The sequence below is a fragment of the Temnothorax nylanderi genome, unplaced genomic scaffold (assembly GCF_030848795.1).
Source record: "Temnothorax nylanderi isolate EJ_2023f unplaced genomic scaffold, tnyl_v1.0 TNYL_tig0472_pilon, whole genome shotgun sequence".
Classification (NCBI taxonomy): Eukaryota; Metazoa; Arthropoda; class Insecta; order Hymenoptera; family Formicidae; genus Temnothorax; species Temnothorax nylanderi.
In genome coordinates, this window is record NW_027249534.1 from 42,876 (window position 1) to 65,042 (window position 22,167).

General features: G+C 44.7%; 1 protein-coding gene and 1 long non-coding RNA gene across 2 annotated transcripts; one reads left to right on the forward strand and one right to left on the reverse strand.

Annotated features, from left to right (window-relative positions):
* Positions 1-1,718: 1,718 nt before the first annotated feature.
* On the reverse strand, positions 1,719-3,820 carry LOC139783142 (uncharacterized). Its single transcript, XM_071722282.1, has 3 exons — positions 3,644-3,820; positions 3,275-3,413; positions 1,719-3,122 (listed from the first exon to the last, which is right to left on the reverse strand). Exons 1-3 carry the CDS (start codon positions 3,794-3,796, stop codon positions 2,623-2,625), a joined length of 792 nt encoding a protein of 263 aa, XP_071578383.1. The 5' UTR covers positions 3,797-3,820; the 3' UTR covers positions 1,719-2,622.
* A 1,144-nt stretch (positions 3,821-4,964) lies between these two features.
* Positions 4,965-6,180, forward strand: LOC139783143 (uncharacterized). Its single transcript, XR_011721135.1, has 2 exons — positions 4,965-5,072; positions 5,204-6,180. It is a non-coding gene; the product is annotated as an uncharacterized lncRNA (long non-coding RNA).
* Positions 6,181-22,167: the final 15,987 nt, after the last annotated feature.

A 22,167-nucleotide genomic window follows, 5' to 3' on the forward strand; every position in this document is an offset into this window, starting at 1 on the left:
AATATGAAGAATATGAAGATTTATCTGTATTGTTTCTAAATTGAGCTACTTTGAATTTCAAAAATTTAAATATTTTATTAGAAATACCAGGTAAAAACTTTAAATTTTCTAAATGACGTCTTAGAGTACGAAGAGAAGGCAATGGATAACACAGGCACACAAAATAAAAAAAGTGGTCTGTTCTTTTGACCAGACCCACCTATCTTTATGTATTTTGACGCGCTGAATCCGAATCTGAAGTCCGTTTAGCCCAAACACCCTCAAAATTTCGAGTAAATCGCAAAAAATAGCAAAAAATAGCGAAAAATCACGTTGAGTGCGAGAAAATTCGGAAAAATTTTTTCTGACCTGGATCAAGTGTGTTTCTTTTGTATTTTGACGCGCTGAATCCGAATCTGAAGTCCGTTTAGCCCAAACACCCTCAAAATTTCGAGTAAATCGCAAAAAATAGCAAAAAATTGCGAAAAATCACGTTGAGTGCGAGAAAATTCGGAAAAATTTTTTCTGACCTGGATCAAGTGTGTTTCTTTTGTATTTTAATGCGCTGATTCCGAATCTGAAGTCTGTTGAGCTCCATTACTAAAAAAATTTGGCAAAATCACAAATTAAAAAAAGATGAAAATCGTGAATAGTAAAAAATCCAGAAAAAAATGTCATGGATATGAATTACTTCAGAACAAATTGTACGGAATCAGGTTTACTTTGATGTTCTTCTTATACTGTTTTTCTCCCGTAGCGAACTCTTTTCTCTTCGAATGACCTATGCAGTGGGTTTCTCTTTCTCTTCTTCCCATTCTGATTCGTTTCTCTCTTTAGTGTCCAACAGTAATCTGCCATCATGTTGATATCCCATCTTCCTTGGTATCGAAACTCCATTTCACGTATATCTTGATGGAATCGTTCTTCTTGTTCTTCACTGTAGTCTCCAAGGTTTTCAGGAAAGTAGTTAAGATGAGAATGTAGGAAGTGCAATTTGAGATTCATCAAGCAACCTAACTTTTTAAAATTTTTCAACAACTCTTCAACCAAAATCTGGTAATCCTCACTCCTCTCATTTCCTAAAAAGTTCTGAGATACATTCCTGAAACTTTGCTACGCTGCTTTTTCAGTGTCATTTATCTGTGTAATGAAATTTTCGTCTCGAAAAAGAGTTCGAATTTGAGGACCATCAAAGATACCCTCTTTCAATTTCGCATCACTTATCGCGGGAAACTTCTTTCCTAAGTATTGAAAACAGTCACTATCTTTATTCAAAGCTTTGACAAACTGCTTCATGAGACCAGGCTTGATATGAAGAGGTGGTAGCAGAATTTTCGAAGGATCAATCAATGGTCTGCGTTTAATGTTCCTTGATCCTGGATGAAATTCCGTTCTCTTTGGCCATTCTTTCTGAATATAGTGATTCATCCTGTCCCTACTATCCCATAAACATAAGAAGCAGGGATTTTTTGTGAAACCTGATTGTTGGCCTAGGATCATAGTTAAAATTTTCAGATCACAGCAAACTTTCCATTGATGTTCCAAATACTTTATTTTCTCCAATACTATCTGCAAATTCTCGTAAGTCTCTTTGAGCTTCGTGGAGTGACCTATTGGAATAAATGCATATGTATTCCCGTTATGGAGCAAAATCACAAATAAAAAAAAAACTGAAAATCGTGTCTCAATTGCACTTACTACATTCTCATCTTAACTACTTTCCTGAAAACCTTGGAGACTACAGTGAAGAACAAGGAGAACGATTCCATCAAGATATACGTGAAATGGAATTTCGATACCAAGGAAGATGGGATATCAACATGATGGCAGATTACTGTTGGACACTAAAGAGAGAAACGAATCAGAATGGGAAGAAGAGAAAGAAAAACCCACTGCATAGGTCATTCGAAGAGAAAAGAGTTCGCTACAGGAGAAAAACAGTATAAGAAGAACATCAAAGTAAACCTGATTCCGTACAATTTGTTCTGAAGTAATTCATATCCATGACATTTTTTTCTGGATTTTTTACTATTCACGATTTTCATTTTTTTTTAAATTTGTGATTTTGCCAAATTTTTTTAGTAATGGAGCTCAACAGACTTCAGATTCGGAATCAGCGCATTAAAATACAAAAGAAACACACTTGATCCAGGTCAGAAAAAATTTTTCCGAATTTTCTCGCACTCGTTAACGTTATTTTTCGCAATTTTTAGCTATTTTTTGCGATTTACTCGAAATTTTGAGGGTGTTTGGGCTAAACGGACTTCAGATTCGGATTCAGCGCGTCAAAATTCAAAAGAAACACACTTGATCCAGGTCAGAAAAAATTTTTCCGAATTTTCTCGCACTCGTTAACGTGATTTTTCGCAATTTTTAGCTATTTTTTGCGATTTACTCGAAATTTTGAGGGTGTTTGAGCTAAACGGACTTCAGATTCGGATTCAGCGCGTCAAAATACAAAAGAAACACACTTGATCCAGGTCAGAAAAAATTTTTCCGAATTTTCTCGCACTTGTTAACGTAATTTTTCGCAATTTTTAGCTATTTTTTTGCGATTTACTCGAAATTTTGAGGGTGTTTGGGCTAAACGGACTTCAGATTCGGATTCAGCGCGTCAAAATACATAAAGATAGGTGGGTCTGGTCAAAAGAACAGACCACTTTTTTTATTTTGTGTGCCTGTGTAATTATTTCGAAGTAATTCTTCGTATCCATGCAATCCGCAAGCAAACTTTAAACGATAAGCTGTGGTTAATGTGTCGTTACACCAACGCGGCATTTTTTTGTATATAGTCAAAAGTTTAATCTGATCTTTATTAAATAGCTTATTTATAGCTTTCACCGTTCGTACATCCTGTTGTAGTCTCTTCAGTTTTATTTTTATTTTCTGCAACTGTATATTTATCCCTCTTCTGCTTCTCTGACTTTGCAACCAAAGCTTCTCCATTCTTTCCAATCTTTGTTTATATTCAAGAAATGTCTTAGGATTTAACGCCAAATCAGCTTTTTTATTTTGTTCTTCTTTACACTCCTCTTCCACGTTGTTATTTTGTGGCAGTTCCGAAATCTCAACTGTATTTGTATTTACTTGGTTCGTGCTTTCAGTACTTATTGTTGGCAAATTCTCTTCCTGGATAGATACTTCTTGAAAAACAGAAAATATATTGTTATTATTTATCTGTTGTAAATAAAAAAACTTGTTATCTAAAAAGAGAAAGATATTCGAATATTTTAACATAGTAATGTAAATAAGTTACAGATTTTAATTTAATTGTATCATGAACTTTAATCATTACTTTGCTGAAAATTATTATTTTGTATCATTTCTGTTCGGATTTGAGCTGCTTCTCCAAATATTGTGGGTATAGCTTTCCATTTTAATTTTTTAGTTCCATCTATTCTTACTTTTTCCCATTGATCGTCATCAAAATGAACCTATGCGAAGAACAAAATAAAAAAATATAAAATATAGAAAAAATGTGTGTGTGCGTGCGTGCGTGCGTTTGTGTGTGTGTGTGTGTGTGTGTGTGTGTGCGCGCGCGTGTGTGTGTGTGTGTGTGTGTGTGTGTGTGTGTGTGTGTGTGTGTGTGTGTGTGTGTGTGTGTGTGTGTGTGTGTGTGTGTGTGTGTGTGTGTGTGTGTGTGTCAATATACTACATAACATACTTCACACAAACGCGAATCTTTTTTGGGCTGCCAGTTATTACGTCCTATATTATTTATCCACACAGTTCGTACTTTGTTCTCTTTTGGAAAGCTACACATTTTAATGTTCTGTGTGGATGTATTTTTGCAATTTTTAGCTGCACAATAAGGCATTTTAATACTGCAATAATCAAGGTTGGGTAAGTTAACTTTTTTTTTTAACTAAGTTAAGTTAAAGTTAACAGCCTTGAAAATTTAACTTAGTTAAGATACAAGTTAATCCATAATGAAATTAATTGAATTAAAAGTTAAGTTAATAATAATTAGCAATTAAAAAGTTAAAAGTTAAATTTTTTTGTCGCCACGCTGGACCAGAACCGAAACGAAAACGTGATTATAACTGATCATATCATTCAACATATCGACTGATACATTTGCGACGGAAAAAGATTTCCCTCAGGCACTCAAACGTGCTTTTATACAATATAATACCTCGATACCATCTTCAGCTCATTGTTGAATGTTCAGTGCAGGAGGAAACGAGTCCTCCTGCACTGAACAACCGTTCAACATGAGCTGAAGATGGTATCGAGGTATTATATTGTATAAAAGCACGTTTGAGTGCCTGAGGGAAATCTTTTTCCGTCGCAAATGTATCAGTCGATATGTTGAATGATATGATCAGTTATAATCACGTTTTCGTTTCGGTTCTGGTCCAGCGTGTTATTAAATATAGCGTTTGTTGTAAAGAGGTGGAAGCCAGTGGCCAGATCGACTATACTGCGTTTAGTGCGTTCACGGAGATAAGTAATAGTGCTGCGACTAGCGTATACGAAATGGGGCATTCTGAGCTTTGTGATTGGTCAATTCTTCTAGAAGCATACAACCAATCACACTACACGGAATATGGCCCCCCATATAGGAGTTGCCAGATGTTACAATAAAACCAACGCTTGGCCAATGCTACGGCAGTCAATTGTCGGCCAAGGTTCTATCAGCCAGTGCTGGGCCATCACTGGCAAATAACTGGCTGCCTACCTATATAGAATAATCCGGCATTACAACGAAGACCAACACTTGGCCGATGGTTGGCAGCCGTACGTCGCCCAACATTCTGTCAGACAGTACTGGGCCATCACTGGCAAATAACTGGCTGCCTACCTATATAGAATAATCCGGCATTACAACGAAGACCAACACTTGGCCGATGGTTGGCAGCCGTACGTCGCCCAACATTCTGTCAGAAAGTACTGGGCCATCACTGGCAAATAACTGACTGCCTACCTATATAGAATAATCTGGCATTACAATGAAGACCAACGCTTGGCCGATGCTACGGCAGTCAATTGCCGGCCAAGGTTCTATCAGCCACCCGTGTAAAAATTTGTTAGGGATGGCCTTACATAACATAAGGCGCCGATCATTAGTTATTAGGGATGCCATAAGAAAGGTTCCCTTATTTTTGTCTAGTAAGACCCTTGTAAAGATTTGATAAGGATATTTTAACTTCATAAATACTTATTTATTAGGGCTAACCGGATGAGGTCCCGATCATTATTTATTAAGGATGCCATAAGAAAGGTTTTTCTTATTTTTGTGTAATGAGGCCCTTGTAAGGATTTGATAAGGATGTTTTAACTTTATAAATATATTTACAAACACAAAATTTCGTAATAAGCCGGCACTGGTTTCTGACATTCACCCGACATTAAGAAATATTATATCATATATCCAATTCAAAATTTTATTACTCTTTTTAAACTGAATTTGTTTCTTAAGATAATTTTTGAAAAATTATATATTTGCGCTGGTTATGACATATGTAGATTGTATATAACACTTACATCAAATTAAGAAGTAGTCTACCATGTAAGGCAGTTGGCTCACGATCCAGAGGTCCCGAGGTCCCGAGTTCGAATTCCACCAAGGTAAGTGTGTTTTTCAAATACGAGAAAATATTTATAATCATAGACTGCATCTTAAGAAACAAATTTAGTTAAAAAATAGTAATACAATTTCAAAATAAATAATTTTTTTTATGTCGGGTGAATATCGGAAATCAGTGTCGGCTCGATACTGGCTCGATACTGGCACGTAGCATTGTATCAGAAATCTGGCACCTGGCAACCAGTATTGGCGCAGTACTAAACCGATCATAAATCCTGTACTGGGGCAGTACCAGTAGACAACGGCTGGGCCAGTACTGTCTGCCAGTATTGGGCCCAAGTTATCATCCGGTACTGGCGCCAGTACGGCGCCAGTAGTGTTGCCAGTACTACGCCAGTACCCGAACTGCAACAACCAGTACTGGCGCAGTATTGGGCCGTTTCGTATGTAAACAAATTCACAGTTGAGTTCGAGAATCAAGGTCCTATACTATAAATGTAGAGTTGTAGGTAGGCATCTCGCGACGCCTTTATTTATGGCATGGTTTACTTCAAGAAAGTTAAATTAAAAGTTAATAGTTACCGATAAAATGTAACTAAATTAAGTTAAAAGTTAAAAGTCTAAAATGTAACTAAGTTAAGTTAAAAATATTTAACTTTTTAACTTTTTAACTTAACTTTTATCTTTTTAACTAGACACTACCCAACCTTGGCAATAATAAAAGATAGATTAATATAACCTACACATCTGTTACAAATTTAATTGTATTGATTTGTACAAATTTCATGCATTTATCTATTTATTTTTTAAAACATGTTAATCACAAGAAATACACAAACTCACCTCTCTTTTAACACACTTCGTAAACTTTATAATCATCACCAGACTCTGTCATCACTTTTACGCGCACATCTACGGATTATCCTAACCAAGGAAACTTCCGGTTTCATCCCATACATGGCGGAACCAATCCGAAATCAGACGGGCGGTGTCCAGACTCTTCTTATAGGGACTCTAGCCACCGGGGACTCTTAAGAGCCCCTAGGGGCACAGATTAATAGACAGATAGCCAATGGCCCCTCAAAAGTCGAGACCAGCATTTCCGTGCTTTGATTACCGACACACTTTGCCCTTTACCGACAGACTTTGCCCCTAGGATTGAGTCCGGACTAAATCACATTACAGACTTTGCCCCTGGTGCGAGTCCGGACTAAATATACCCGATTTTACCTACAGACTTTGCCCCTGGTGCGAATCCGGACTAAATATACAGTGATGCCAGATTTCAGCAGTGATGTCAGATGCTCGACGCTCGGTCAGCCGCGAGCCGGCGAGAATCGTGCTAGGCTTCTTTATTAAAATATCTCGGCGCTCGCGCTCGCGCGCGCGCGCACACCTTTTAGGTCTTGTCGTACTTATTAATTAATTACTTATGATATTTATTGATTATATATATAGTATATATATATATATATATGAAGCCGAGACCGAGGATTAATGAACAATACTATTGTTATTATATAATAATAAAGAAAACTTATTTTGTAATTTGAAAATAATTTCTTATTTTTTTATGAGCAAATCGTTAACTTTCCTAAAGTTGTTAGAAAATATGCGAATAATTTTAATGATTGTCAAATAATTTTCCTAGTTTATATGTATTACATAACAACTCATTTGCCTAAAAAAATAAAAATGCAAAAAAAGTTAGAAAAAAACCAGGACTCGAACTTGAGACCTTCAGCATTCTATAGCCGATCGTCTTACTCGCTCGTCCACGTTTACTATTAGAAAATTGCTTCTATCGGCTCGATAGATTACGCACATGGAAACTTTAAGCAATTTTATTTCATTAATTATTTGACATTGGAACAAGTTACTATGTCTTGTATAAAATACATATAGTAAAATTAAAGGACAAATTTTTGCAATAACAGTTCTGCGTATTTCACTTTTACGAATAGATTACGTACATATTGTTGCTCAACGGAAACCGCGAGAAGGTGGTGCCATGGTCTCTTCCGTCATGAGATAATGTAAAAAATTTGTTTTTTTTAACATTGCAATAATTTTAATATGTATAAATTAAAAAATATATAAGTAGATAAAGCTCGTATGTCTTAAATAAAACAAGGACAAGAGCCAATAACCGAACAACAGGATTCTAAATAATATAGTTTAATATTCCGTCAAAATAACTGGGACGTTTCGTGCTTTACAGAGACTTTTTCAATCAATCAAATAAATCAATCTAATTAACTGTAATACATCATAATAATCCCGTTACATAAAAAATCCGTCGAGAGATGAAATAAATTAAAAGGAAGTTTAACATCATAAGATTAACATTAATTAATAATTACAGCATTTTTATTATGGAATTTATCCTCTCTATTGATTTAAATCATATGCGGTCGTTTTTACTTTCTTAATATTAATAACACAGGCTTATAGTATACAAATTACATGGAGTTATTACCGCCGAAGTCAAGCTATGTAATAGTCAAATAGTAAAAAATCTATAAATTAAGTAAAAATCGAATTCTTTAAAACTGTGACATAAAAAAGTAGTAATTCTCAACAAAAAGTAGACTTATCGTCTTATAAACTCGAATTAGCATCAGCTAAATTCTCAAATTAACGAAGGCTCCTATGCTTCAGTTCCAAAAAGCGACTGAATGAGCAAGGACTCAGAAATTTGTCAGTAAAGGTTGGAATCGTGGTGATAAATAAAGCTAGAGAAAGTAAGTTATTAATTTAATAATTATCCCTGGTGTAAAAATTTGACTGAAAATATAATTAAATTCTACTATCAAAATTGACCCCTTTTCATTATTATTCCATAAATATCATTATGAAAATTTCAGTTTTCAGTTAATTTCAGTTAAATTCAATAACTTTCATGATATCTAATATTTTAACAAATTTTTCATTATTTTTCAACAGTATAATTTAATTTTTCTTATATTTCACAGTATTTACATTAAATTTCATAAAAAAATTATGATTTATTTTGAAATATATTCAGTAATTTTTCAATAACTTTCATTTCATTTATCATCAATTTCATAGTACTTTTAGCAAAATATTTTCATCTAGGTCAATTGAGACAGAATTTCAGTAAAATTCCATTATATTCAGTAAAATATTTCCATCAGGGTAATAATAATAGTAATAGGACTCTAAGATTTAAAATCAATTTAATATAAGAACGCCATCAAGTCCGAACTAGGATCTAAGTAGCAAATAATTTCCGTGTGAATTTCCAATACTATTTCCAACTAAACTGCGCGCCAACGAATTGTCGGTCTTGAAACACAGCTTCTTCGTTATTTAAGTAAATTTACTGTTCTATCGAAAATCGTATCTAACATCCCCCCTTCCCCCGAATATTACTGTAAAGAATTTATTGCGAAAAAACCCTGACTGAGATAATATTGTTTCGCAATAAATTCTTTACAGTAATATTCGGGGAAAGGGGGGATGTTAGATACGATTTGTATCAGCATCAAAAATTAATTCGATTTGCGATTTATTTAAGTGAATTTACTGTTCTAACGAAAAACTGTGTTTCAAGACCGACAATTCGTTGGCGCGCAGTTTAGTTGAAAATAGTATTAGAAATTCACACGGAAATTATTTGCTACTTAGATCCTAGCTCGGACTTGATGGCGTTCTTATATTATAATTAATTTAATGTCAAATATACAGTCTTAATAACTAATTTTTGAAGGAAATTTATAGTTTTTAAAGGAAGAAAATTCTCGAAATTATCGATGATTATACGTGTTATAAAGTGAAGAAAAAGTTTCTTGAAATTTGTATAAAACACGTCCAGCATGAAGATGAACATTGGTTTGACCAGAACAACGAGTGTTATCCACATAGAATCCAAATGTTAGACTTTATGTTAAGAGTTAAAATATATGCAATTGCAAAAAAAAATAACACTGGAGGAAGAGAAGGAATAAATACAGCATCTAGAAGATCAAAAGAAATTAAGACAAAATGTCAAAAACTGAGAAATATAAAACATATGTAAAATCGTCTATTATGGCTCAACTTATTATGACTCAAAGTTTTCCACTTAAATTAATTTTTACATTTTAAGCATAAAGTCGACCGTCGTAATAAGTAATGTTAAAATGCATTCTGCACTCGCCGCAGTGACTACTGTCAAAATGCATTCTGCGCTCACCGCAGTAAAATGCATTCTGCGCTTAGCGCTGTTTATAATGTGCAAATAAAATATACGCTCGCTCATCTATCTGCATTAGTGTCATCTTGTGCACTGTGTTCATACAAGAATTCGTGCAAATGGAGTAAATTGCTACCTATATGTGCACATGGGTATCTTACCGTTTAGAGTACAAAATATCTATAATCTAATGGGTAGATATGATTGCAACCCGTCTGTAATGCAGCAGCGTGTTTATAATCCAGTAAGTAAATTAATAGCAAATTGTTGCTAATTTGGCATTAAACTCACTTACAAAGAACTTTGCCCATTTTTATAAAAGTTTTAGGCCCCTCGCGTCTAGTAACGAGACTTAAGATGAAAGATTATTGTTATAGGATCGAAATATTTCTATATAAACATAATCCTTTATTGTAAGTTAATACCGTTTAGAGATACACTCTTTGAAAAATTAGAAAAATGTACGAAATGGCTTTGTTTCATTCGATTTTTCGACGTCCTAGGCACCTCCCTGTGATGACGGATAATAAACTATTTTAATATATCAATTGAAGTACTTTATACAAATAAATTTGTTACTACTGATCCAGCTAATTGCAAGTTTCTGGATGTGAGTCAGGGATATTCAAAATAATTGATTGTATCCATTACCACTATCACCACGGAGAAATGTCCTGGATGCCGAGAAATCGAATGAAAGAATCCTATATAGTATATTTTTCTAATGTTTCAGAGAGTGTATCTCTAAACAATGTCGACTTAGAGGATTATGTCTGTAGAATATTCTCATCCTTTAACAATAATTTTTTATTTTAGCAAAGTCTCGTTGTTAGACGCGAGGGTTCTAAAATAGACAGGGTTCTTTGTGGCAAATCCAATTTATCAATAAAGTGAAACGTGATATAAAATAATGTAAAATCTCATAAAGTGAGAGAATGTAAATGTAATGTTTTATTATAAAATAACAATAAATATTTTAAAATTGAAAAATCTTCCTATACTTATCTTCCCTATAAATCATGTAATGGTCATCACCTGCGATGATGTTTAAAACTTCCAAAGAACTTTGTTCCCAATTGCAAATAACACTTAATATAATACTAAAAAGCAACGTACATTAAAATATGTTTAACGCATTACATTTGTTTTGCTTTTTCACTTAACTTTTGCATATACTTACAATAGATTGGGCAGTAAAAATAATCAATAACTCAATAACATAAATGTTTTGTCGTTTATAGATCTTCACAAGTTCGAATTCCATTTCAACGATGACAAAATCTTTTCCTGTTCATATTTTTTATTGTTTCTATCGTATATCGACTGATATCTTTCGGGAGGTCGTATCTCAAAAACTGTCACTTTACAGGATTCGTAAATTTTTGTTTTGTTGATAAGCAACAAACAAGATAGTTTGCTTTACTGTTCAAAAGTATAGTGATTTGAAATTAAAATACAGCTTTATATTGTTTAATTTGATATTATTCGTGGGAAACAAACGCAAAAACGCAATTTTTATAGATACGACGAACTTCAAAATTGTAATCAAATGAACAAGATACGACATATTTATTTTTAAATAACATTTATTATTGTCATTTAAAAATAAATATGTCGTATCTTGTTCATTTGATTATAATTTTGAAGTGCAAATTTGTCGTATCTACAAATACGAGAAAATACGAGAAAATTTCGACAACTATAATTCATTTTTGGTAATCTATTTCAAGATAGGATGTAGACACTTAGCTTCGGGGTTGCCTGACTGAGCGTTTAAGCAGAAAAACCGGAAATTGTGTAAAATTGACCTCGAATTATGTAAGATACGACCTTCCGAAAGATATCAGTCGATATGTGAAAAATATATATCTTGATTAAATTAATAAATTAAAATTTAAGAAATTAATAATAAAATAAAAATTAATTTTATAAATTGAAATTAAAAATATTAGATATTAGTTAAAATTTTAAGAAAAATAAAAATTATAATCAATAATTTTATAAACTATAAATTAAAAATATTTTCGTAACATTCTTTGCAGTGTGTGTGGAGATGGGTATAGTATCGGTATTGTTAAATTGATTATCAATTTAATTATGTAATTGTACGTTTCAGTTTCAGACTGCGTTTCAAGATTGAAAGTACGGCGCGTGTAGTTGACGAAGCGAAAGAATATACTTTTAAAATTCACATGAAAAATTGTTACTATATAGATGAACAAAATTCAGCCTGACCGTATTTGGCAGTTTAATTTGATGAAAATATTAATTTTATGAAATTACCAGGGAAATTACATAAAAGTTTATTTGAAATTTTAATTGATATACAAACATGAAACTTTCCTACACAGTATAAATAATAAATATAATTAATAGAATAAGTTTATTAAAGAAGCATCGCAAATTAAAATATTTATCCTTTATTTGTTCTTAAAAGAAATTTCTTATGTCATTTATGATTAAAAATATATAATTGATGCATGATTATTAACACCGAGATTAATACAGAATCTATTGCGTCAAAAAGTTGCAACTATATACATAATACCATTCAAAATTTATGAATTATTTTTTAATTATGTATTCGAAGTTAAGGGTTTTTTTTAAATAACCGCAATATTAATCGGATGGCAAAGTTAATTAAAAATAGCGGATATTAAAAATAAAAATGATAGAATTTTTACTTCTGATATCCGGCCGCTATATGGCTCCGACATTTTGAATTTATCAACTGAATTTAACATCAGATTAATATTTAGCAACCTGAAAAACTCTTAAGTTTGAATAACAAAAAAAATTTCATAGTTTCTTAATTATTTGTATAATGGTCTATATAAGTCGCAACTTTGATGCAATAGACTCTATGTTAATCATCAATATCTTTTTAACTACAATTGACATAACAAATTTCTAAGGGCTGAAAGTCCTAACAATTAACATACTTAATTTTGATTGCAATATAACTTCTCTAACACGTCACGCGGAGTTCTCGGCTTAGAGATCAGTGCTCTGATTCTATAACTATTAACAACAATTTGTTATCATTATATTGTCATTGCGCAGCTTTTTTATCATATATTATATCTGCACAACGATAATATAACGATGATAATGAAACTGTATATAGTTATAAGAGTTACAGAAAATAGCCTTAACGACGCGACTTATCGAGCGACTTTGTCCGAAAATGACCCGCTTTATCTTAAGAACGTAGTTACTGCATTGGCCGCTACACGGTATGGCGCTGAAACCAGTGAGAAATGCTGGTCTCGTCTCAACCCGGACCTTTGGCTATCTGTCTATTAATCTGTGCTAGGGGCCTTCCCCACTACGGGTTTTGCGAACCCGAGGTACCCGAGCACACCAGCACCGTAATCTTCGTCAGTCTTAGGACTGGCGGAGACCGGGGAGTCCCTTCGGGGACTCGCGAGGCAGACTACCTCTATAAACAACTGTCCGGTTGGACGGGACCGTGAGGGACGAGATGGCGCGAGCCATCTCCGTTACCCAACCGTCCTAAGGGAAGGAAAACCCTGACAGAAAACCGGGGGACCGGCTGCCCTGCGTAGGAGTCTGGCTAGCTTCGGCGAACCAGTTTCCAACAGCCGGTAGGGGAAGGCGACCCTGACTGCAAACGCCCGGTCGGCCGGGACCGTTAGAGAGGAGTTTCTACTCCTCCCGCCGGCCTAGAGGAAGGACACCTCGAGAAAAAACCACGGGGCGAGGTCTCGGATCCCTCAGCCATTGCACGCCGGTGCTCCGGCAGGCTGGGGGATTCGGACCGAGTTAAGGGGGGTTTAGGGTCTCTCTCCTCTCACCCATTGCACGCCGGTGCTCCGGCAGGGTGAGGGGGGGAGGACCCACGGGAGTTTTGGGAGAGGGAAGGTTTTCTCCCCGTTCCCGAGGCGGGCAGGGATGCCGTCTCGCCGAGCGAACGGGAAGGTCCCACTCAATGCCTCCCTGACGCCGGTGCTCCGGCGGGAGGCGAGAGGGACAACCCTCTTTCGGGCTGCCCCGGTACGTGGTGCCGGGGCAGCCGGAGGAGAGGCCCACACCGGCGGCTTGCACACCAGGGTCGTGAACCCACAGTGCCGCCGGTGTAGAGGGTCGTCCCGGGCCGCTCAAACGTATTTCGAGGTCGGGGCCGGGGCGACCTGGGTGGGAGACCCGTCGGGCCGCTCGGACATCTTTTGAGGTCGGGGCCGGCGGGTCTAGCCGTCGGACGCAAGGGCCGACGGCGCGCGTAGAGGCTCGCTGGCGGACGACCGCATCAACTGGGGGGGGGGGCCTCCTGTGTCCTGCCCTCTCGCGGGCGGCGGCGGGGTGGCTGGGATCGAGTTCGCTCGGCTGGACCTTCCCCGCTTAGCTTGGCGCGCGGGAGGCGTATGGTGGGGGTTTTCCCCTACCCTAAGTCTGTCAGCGAGCGGTATTGGGGTCGTCGGTGCGGAGGTTACCTCGGCCGGCGACCCGGGACTATATGCTGGTCCCCCCGGCGCGAGGGGCGATGAAGGGGTTGCGGCCTCCTACGCCCTAAACGTCGGGGGGATCTTTCCCGGCGTGGCGGCGCCCTCTGCGGTGCCCTGGGGGTCGGAGCCCGGGGACCCCCGAAAGCCCGCGGTGCGGTGGCTCCTTGATGGGCCTCGACCGCGGGTGTGTAGGGGGCAGACCAAGGAACCCGCCCCAGTTGACCCAAATCAGAGATAATTCCTGGGGCAATGGTATAGCCGACCCCCCCCCCCCCCGGGGGAACTCGGGGTCCGGCCGACTCCTCGTGGGTCGGTCGGTGAGGGCACGCCCGGGTCGGCGAGCCGCGGAGGGTCAGGAAACTTTTACATTATGCATTTTAATAATCCCCTCCAGACGAGCTTAGGGAGTAAGAGGGATCGGGATCGAGGTACCTCGGCCGACCCCTCTTTGGTAGGAATGCCGCTTTGTTGCGGGCAAGCGCAGGTGCGCAGCAGGGAATCGCTCCGGTGGGTTCCCCCAGCAGCAGCAGCAGCAGCCGTGATAGAACGGCAAGGGCTGCGAGCGGCTCCAAGATGGGGAGTAAAATCCCCACGAGGAGTGTGGGGGGAAAGAGGGGCATCGGGAAAGGGCACACCCGGCCTCTGTCTGACTCGGAGTCGGACACTCGCAAGAGACCGAGATCGCCGCTTTCGCCGATGCGCAGGATCGAAGAGAACACGGGTTCAGGCGCGGGCTCGGTGGACTCGTACGAAGACGTCCACTCGAAAGGGGACGAGACGAGCGACGAGATCACGGAGGTGGAGAACATCCAGGACAAGGACGAGCGCGCGGAGCTCCCTAAAGGGGTGGCGGCGAAAACTAGAAATATCTTGAGGGAGACCCAAGATACTCTGACCGAGCTAATCGGAGAGGAGGATCGCCCCTCTATAAGAGTGAGAGAGGAGGGAGGTAGAGGCCGAACGGCAACTACCGGGGACTATTACCTGAAGCTGCTGCAGAAAGCGCAAAAGCAGGTAATAGATCGTGCCCGAGAAATGAAGGATTTGAGGGACGGGCTCATAAAGGCGAACCTTTCTAGAAAGGAAGAGGAGATGAGAGCTAGGAAGGAACTCGGTAACCTCCCGGCAACCTCCCTCTCCGCTACTATAATAGAGGCCGTAAACGACCTGGACGTAGTGTCGGAGAAGTCCGGCTCGCTGAATGGTGTGTACAGGGGCAAGCTTAATAAGTCGGCAGCTACGATCTCGGCCGCGATAAGGTTGCTCGCCCAAAGGTACGAGGATCCGGCGTCGGGCTACAGGAGGGACGCCGAGATGGAGGAAATGCGGGAGAAACTCGCGGCACAAGAGAGGGAACTCGCAGCCCTCCATGAAGCAAAAGCTCAGTAACAAAGGGAGTTGCAGGAGCTGAGGAGTGAGATGGAGCGGCAGCGGGAACGAGCAGGGTGCAGGGAAAACGGGAACGGTTCTCCAGTAAGAACGGAAGGGAGAACGGCAAAAAAGAGGAAGATAGTCCTGCCAGCATCCTCTTCGGACGAGGAGACCCACCGTTGGACGGAGGATAGGACGATACCTGCCGGCGACATGGAGGTGGAGCCGGATGTAAGACCAGAAGAACCAGAGTCGGAAGGAAGCTCGAGGGACAGGGTCCTCCGGGGTCTGGTGGAGGAAGGCTTGCCACCCGTACTCAGACCTTCGGTGCAAGGTAAAAAGAAAGTTATAGAACCGGAGATACCCGCAACGAGGGCCATAAACCCGGCGTCATCCAGTAGGAAGATGGGCCAGGACGATGGGGTGGAGGGACGCCTCGCAACATTCAGGGATGAAGTAAGGGGAGAGATCCGGGAGCTGAAGGAGTTGTTAATGAACAACCTCAGCTCCAGGAGGCTGGGGAAAGGAGAAGGAGAGGAAACGCCTTCCGAACAGCCAAGTGGGACGCCCATGGCAGCGGCAGGGAAAGTGGAAGCGGTTAAGGGAAAGAAGAAGAAGGGTCCTACAACTAGGTCCAAGGCGGATGAGCCCGTTCCCACGTCGACCGCGAACATAGCGCGGTCGCAGGTACCGGGGCAAAAGTCCGCCCCCGTTCCCACATCGGCCGTGACAGGAGGACAGCCGCAGGTACTGAGGCAGAAAGCTTCCCCCGCCCCGGTTCCCACATGGACCGTGAGCGAGTCGCGGTCCCAGGTACTAGGGGGGGAGGAAGCAGAGACCAGCGCCGGATCCGCGGAAGGAACGTGGGCACAGGTCGTTGGCAGAAAGAAGGGGGGTGCCGGGAAGGGCAACAGCAAAAAGCAGCCAGAGCCCGAACCGGGGAAGAAACCCAAGAGCGGAGGTTCGTCGTCGCCGCCCTCCCAGAAGGAGAGGAAGAAGGCAAGAAGGAGAGCCCCCAGGACAGCCGCGGTTGTCCTAACGTGCCCAGAAGATCACTACGGTGAGTACATGGGCATCGTCAGGGGGAGAATAAAACTCGAGGAGGTCGGTATAGGAAAGACCCCTAACGTCAGGAGGACCGCCACGGGAGCCCTAAGCCTGGAGATCTCGGGCCAGGGCAGTACCGAAAAGGCCGACGCTCTGGCGGCCAAAATGGCGGAAGTCCTGGCGGACAAGGAGGGGGTAAGGATAAGCCGCCCGACAATGACAGCGGACCTACGCCTTAGCGGGTTCGAGGACTCGGTGGGTGAGGACGAAATAAGGGAGACCCTCGCTACCGGGGGGGGGGGACGCACGTAGCGGGAGTCGCAGTCGGCCCCATAAGAAAGATGGGGAACGGGCTGTGCACCGTGGTGACGAGATGCCCGTTGGCGGCGGCCAACTCCCTGTCGAGAGACGGAAGGCTGGCACTGGGGTGGTCTAACGCAAAGGTTGCGATGCTGGAGAAGAGACCACTCCAGTGTTATAGATGCCTGGAACTGGGGCACACCCGGGCGACGTGCCGCAATGAGGCGGACAGGACGGGGGCCTGTTATAAATGCGGAGAAACGGGCCACGCGGCGAGGGTGTGCGAGGCACCGATAAAATGCGCAATTTGCGAGAGCAAAGGAATGCCCCACGATCATCGGATCGGCGGGGCTTCATGCGCAGGTAGCCGCAGAGGGAAAGGGAGCTGTGGACAAGGAAGGAGAGGGGAAGAAATCCACGTCCAAACCGGTGCCTAAGCCAAAGACAACGGCAAAAGGAAAGACGGGGCCAAAGCCGAAGATTGCGAAAAACCTGGTAGTTACCGGGTTCAAGGTAACCCACGAAGGCAGGCTGGTGGCCGGGGACATGCCCCCCCCCCCCGAAGGAAAAGAAAACGCGGGCCCCCCGGAAACCTGTCGGGGAGAAACTGCTAACTCTGCAAGATGGTGGATCGACGGATAAGATGGAAGTGGAGATCCTCTCACCACCTGAGACGGGTTCGAAGGGGATAGCGGAGATTCCCCCATCACCGGTAGCAGGAACGAGCGGGGAGACGGAGACTTTCTCACCGTTGTCACCACCCGCGGCGGAAACGAGCGAGGAGACGGAGGAGGTTCCTCCGACAAGAATGGAGGTGGCGGAGGAGCCGACGGACTCTGACACCGATCCACAAAAAGACACGGAGGAGGAGTCAGCTAACAGCGCTGACTCACAGAAAGAGAGGGAGACAGAGGAGGACTTGATATGGTATTTGTAATGGCCCTACAAGTCCTCCAAGCCAATCTCAACCACGCCCGCGCAGCGCAGGACCTGTTCTGCCAAACAATGGCGGAGCGCAGGTGTGGATTGGGGATCGCGGCGGAGCCCTACCGTGTCCCGAGAAACCTCCCATGTTGGACGAGGGACCGGGGGGGCTCCGTCGCGATAACGTGAAGGACGCTGCCGACGACCCCCCGTGCGTCCCGAAAGGAGCCGGGGAGGGCTACGTGCGGGTGGACTGTGGGCCCATCTCCGTCATCGGTGTATACGCCCCTCCAAGATGGACCCGTGCCGAGTACGAGCAATTCTTAGTAGAACTGGACGACTGTGTCCGGGGATGCTCGTCCGGCCGGGTGTTGGTTGCGGGGGACTTCAACGAGAAGTCCTCGCTGTGGGGTTCCCTGTGAACCGACTGGAGGGGTGGCGTCACCGAGGAATGGGCGGCGGGCCTCGGCCTGGTTTTGATTAATTCGGGCCGAGAGAGTACATGCGTGCGGCGGTAGGGGCAGTCAGTGGTGGACCTAACGTGGGCCACCCCTTCTGTCGCCCGCGAAATGCGCAACTGGAGGGTGGACATTGATCAGGAGACACTCTCCGACCATCAATACATCACGATGACGGTCAGTGCCACCCCCCCGGAGGTGCCAGCCCGCCGTCGGAAAACCAACAGCCGGAGACGGAGATGGGCCATCAAAAAGATGGACGATGACCGATTTGGGGCGGCCATCACTGCCCTTACATGAGGGGAAGGAGGGGGAGCAAATGGACGAGGGGGACGCAGACGTGGACGGACTGGCGGAGGGCCTGTCACGGCTGATGTCAAAGGCCTGTGACGTGGCAATGCCTCGGGTCCGTCAACAACCCCCCCGAAAACGTGCATATTGGTGGACGGAGGAGCTGGCCGATCTCAGGCGCTCCTCCGTTCGTGCCAAAAGAAAATGGCAAAGGGCGCGCGCAGGCAGGCGCGGCCCTCTGGAAGTGGAGGAACTGGGAGAGGCCTGGCGTACCGCCCGCCAGGTCCTCTCCACGGCGATACGCGCGGCCAAGGAGCGCTCCTGGAAAGAGCTCCTCGACAGCGTTGAGGAGGATCCGTGGGGGCGCCCATACAAGCTGGTGCTGGACAAGCTCAAGGCTTGGACGCCCCCAGTCACGGAAGTATTGGACCCCCAGTTCGTGGACGAAGTCGTCGAGAAACTGTTCCCCAGGAAGGACGGGGGAGAGGTCCGATTCCCGCCGACGGAGGAACCGGAGTGGAGCGAAGAACAGGGGGTCAGCGAGGAGGAGCTGCCGAGGGCTCTCCATAGGGTCAGGAGAGGTAAGGCTCCTGGCCCTGATGGTATACCAGGAAGAGCGTGGACCTTGGCCGCGGGGGGACTGGCCGGCAGGATGCGCAAGGTTTTTATCGCGTGTCTGAGGGCCGGCCGGTTGCCCACCAAGTGGAAACAGGCCAGCCTAGTGCTCCTGCCGAAGACGGGCAAACTCGCGGGTTTGCCGTCTGCCTACCGGCCCGTGTGCCTGCTGGACGAGGTCGGCAAGATTTTTGAGAGAATCATAGCCGAACGCCTCGTCCAGCACCTGTCCCAAAGGGCAGAAGGAGAGATCTCGGATGATCAATTCGGCTTCCGTGCCGGGAGGTCGACCATCGACGCGATCAAGCGCGTCCTCTCCCGGACGGAGGCCGAGATAGAAGGGGGGAGAGTTGTTCTTGGCGTCTCCTTTGACGTGATAAACGCGTTCAACTCTCTCCCCTGGCCGATTATAGGGGAGGCCCTGGCTAGGTTCGGGGTTCCCGCCTATTTAATTATGATCATACGGGACTATTGCAGGGACAGGGGCCTGTTATACACGGACCGGGATGGGGTCCTGAGATTCAGGCTGGTCGAGTGCGGCGTCCCGCAGGGGTTGGTGTTAGGACCCCTGCTGTGGATCGTCGGCTACGACCTGGTCTTCAGGACCCCCCTCCCCGAGGGATGCTGGCTCTCGGGATACGCGGATGACGTATTCCTGGAAGTCAGCGAGGAGGAATGGCAGGAGCTATTCGGGCTGGCCAACGTGGCAGCCGAATGTGTGGTGCGATCCATAAGGAGGCTGGGCCTGGAGGTGGCCCCGCAAAAGACACAGGCAACCGTATTCTACAACCGCCGCACACGAGGTCGCCGTCCGCGGGGTCCGCCTCCGGAAGGGCTTAGCCTCCGAGTAAAGGGTAAAAAAGTCCCGATCACTCCGCACTTCAAGTACCTGGGGGTGTGGCTGGACGAAAAGAGGAGCTTCGGCGAGCACGTGGCCCGCGTGGCCCCAAGGGCCAAGAAGGCTGCCAACAGCCTGGCAAGAATCCTGCCTAACATCGGCGGGGCGGGCGGGCACGTCCGTCGCCTCTATGTGGCGACGGTCCACTCGGTGCTGCTGTACGCGGCACCGATATGGTGGAGGAAGGTGGGCGACAGCACCCGCCTCAACGGGCAAATGGCGGCCGCGCAAAGAGTGATCGCGATCAGGGCCGCCAGAGCCTATCGGACCGTCTCCCACTTAGGGGCGACCACCCTCGCGGGAATTCCCCCAATGGCCTTGCTGGCCAAATCGTACGCCGAGACGTACGAGGCGGTCAGCCGGATAAGGGCCAATCAGGGGAAAGTCCTGCCGAGGGCCAAGAGGGCGCTGAAGCTCCAGGCCAAAGAGACCCTCCTCCGCGAGTGGAAGGAGTACCTCGCGGACCCCCGACACTTGTGGGGAAGGAGGGTCATAGAGGCTGTCCAGCCGGTACTGGCGGAGTGGGTGGAAGGCATTAAGCGGAGATACGTTGCCTTCCACGCGACGTAGGTATTAACGGGCCATGGATGTTTCGGCGATTACCTGCACCGCATCGGGAAGGAGCGCACCAAGGGCTGCCACCACTGCCCTGAGGCGGTGGACACGGCGCAGCACACATTGGAGCAATGCCCAGCATAGGCGGAGGAGCGCCGTGTCCTCAGGGCAGCGATTGGGGAGGATCTCTCCCTTCCCGCCGTCGCGGCTGCGACGGTACAGGCGGGAGATAAAGGGAGAGACAATTGGAAGAAGTTCGCCTCCTTCTGCGACAACGTAATGACGCGGAAAGAGGCGGACGAAAGAGTAAGGAGGGGAGAGGCTCCTCCCACAGTCGGATGAGAGCGTCGATGCCAGTGGGAGTGGCAGCGACGACGACAGCGACAGTGGGAGCGAATAAGGGACAATCGGAAGAGGTACAAACGTCCGGGCACCCCTTCCGATCCGATCGGGGGGGTTGTGTCGAGCGGTAGCTGAGGAGGGGGCGACACGGGGGCGGGCCGGACTCCTCTTTCCCCTGCGGGGGGAGAGGGGGATCCGCCCCCCTGCCGCCATATTTGGTGCCGAGCAGGTCGGTGGAGGGGGAGGAGGCGGGCCGACGGGGGCTCGGGCGGGATTCCCAAGGGGTCCTTGCCACAGGCGCTCCCCTCGGTCCGCGCGGGCAGGGGGCAGTAGAGTCTCGGGGGGGCTTAGGCCTTACCTCGGGGACACGGACCCCGCCTGCCCCTTAAGGGGGCGCGAGGGGGAGGAGTTTATGGCTCTTCCCTTGCTCGCCCGAGGGCGGGCGAGTGGTCGGGGATAACCGCTCGTCCGCTGCGCAAGCAACCCCGGAGGGAGGGGTGGCGGATGAGCGTGGTGACACTCATCTGTCACAAACTAGGAATCGCGACACGCCCTTAAGGGCGAAGTGCGGGGGGGGCTCACGGATGTGATCATTGCGTTTCCCGCCCCCCCCCCCCCAGCATGGCACAGTGTTAGGGTCACTCATGGGAGTTTTAGCCGGTAGGCTATGGAAGCGGGATTTTATGATCCCGCGCTCATGGAATCCGGCACTCCCCCGTCCCACCCCGGCGCGGGGGGTCTTCCCCTCTTCGGAGGGGCTACTGGTTGAAACCCGCAGGGCGTTCCCCGATCGGGGTCCAGGACTGGTTGCCCGGGGAAACCCGGGCGCTCCCCGAATGGACCTCATGACTGGTTGCACCGCGGGGATTCCAGTAGTAGAAGATTTCTCCCATGTAAAAAAAAATGGTAAAAATTCGGTCCACTAACGAATGAGTAGTTCGCGGTCAGACAGACAGACAGACATACAGACGACGGTACTTATATATATAGATTATAATAATTATAATAATTATAATATAATAATAGATAATAATAGATAATTGATAATAATAGATAATAGATAATAGATAATAGATAGATAGATATTAATAGATGGTTATATGTCCGCTCCTGATAATATTATATGAATATTATATGAAATAATATTATTTTTAATGTTATTGTTGGACGGACGGAGTAAGCAACAATATATA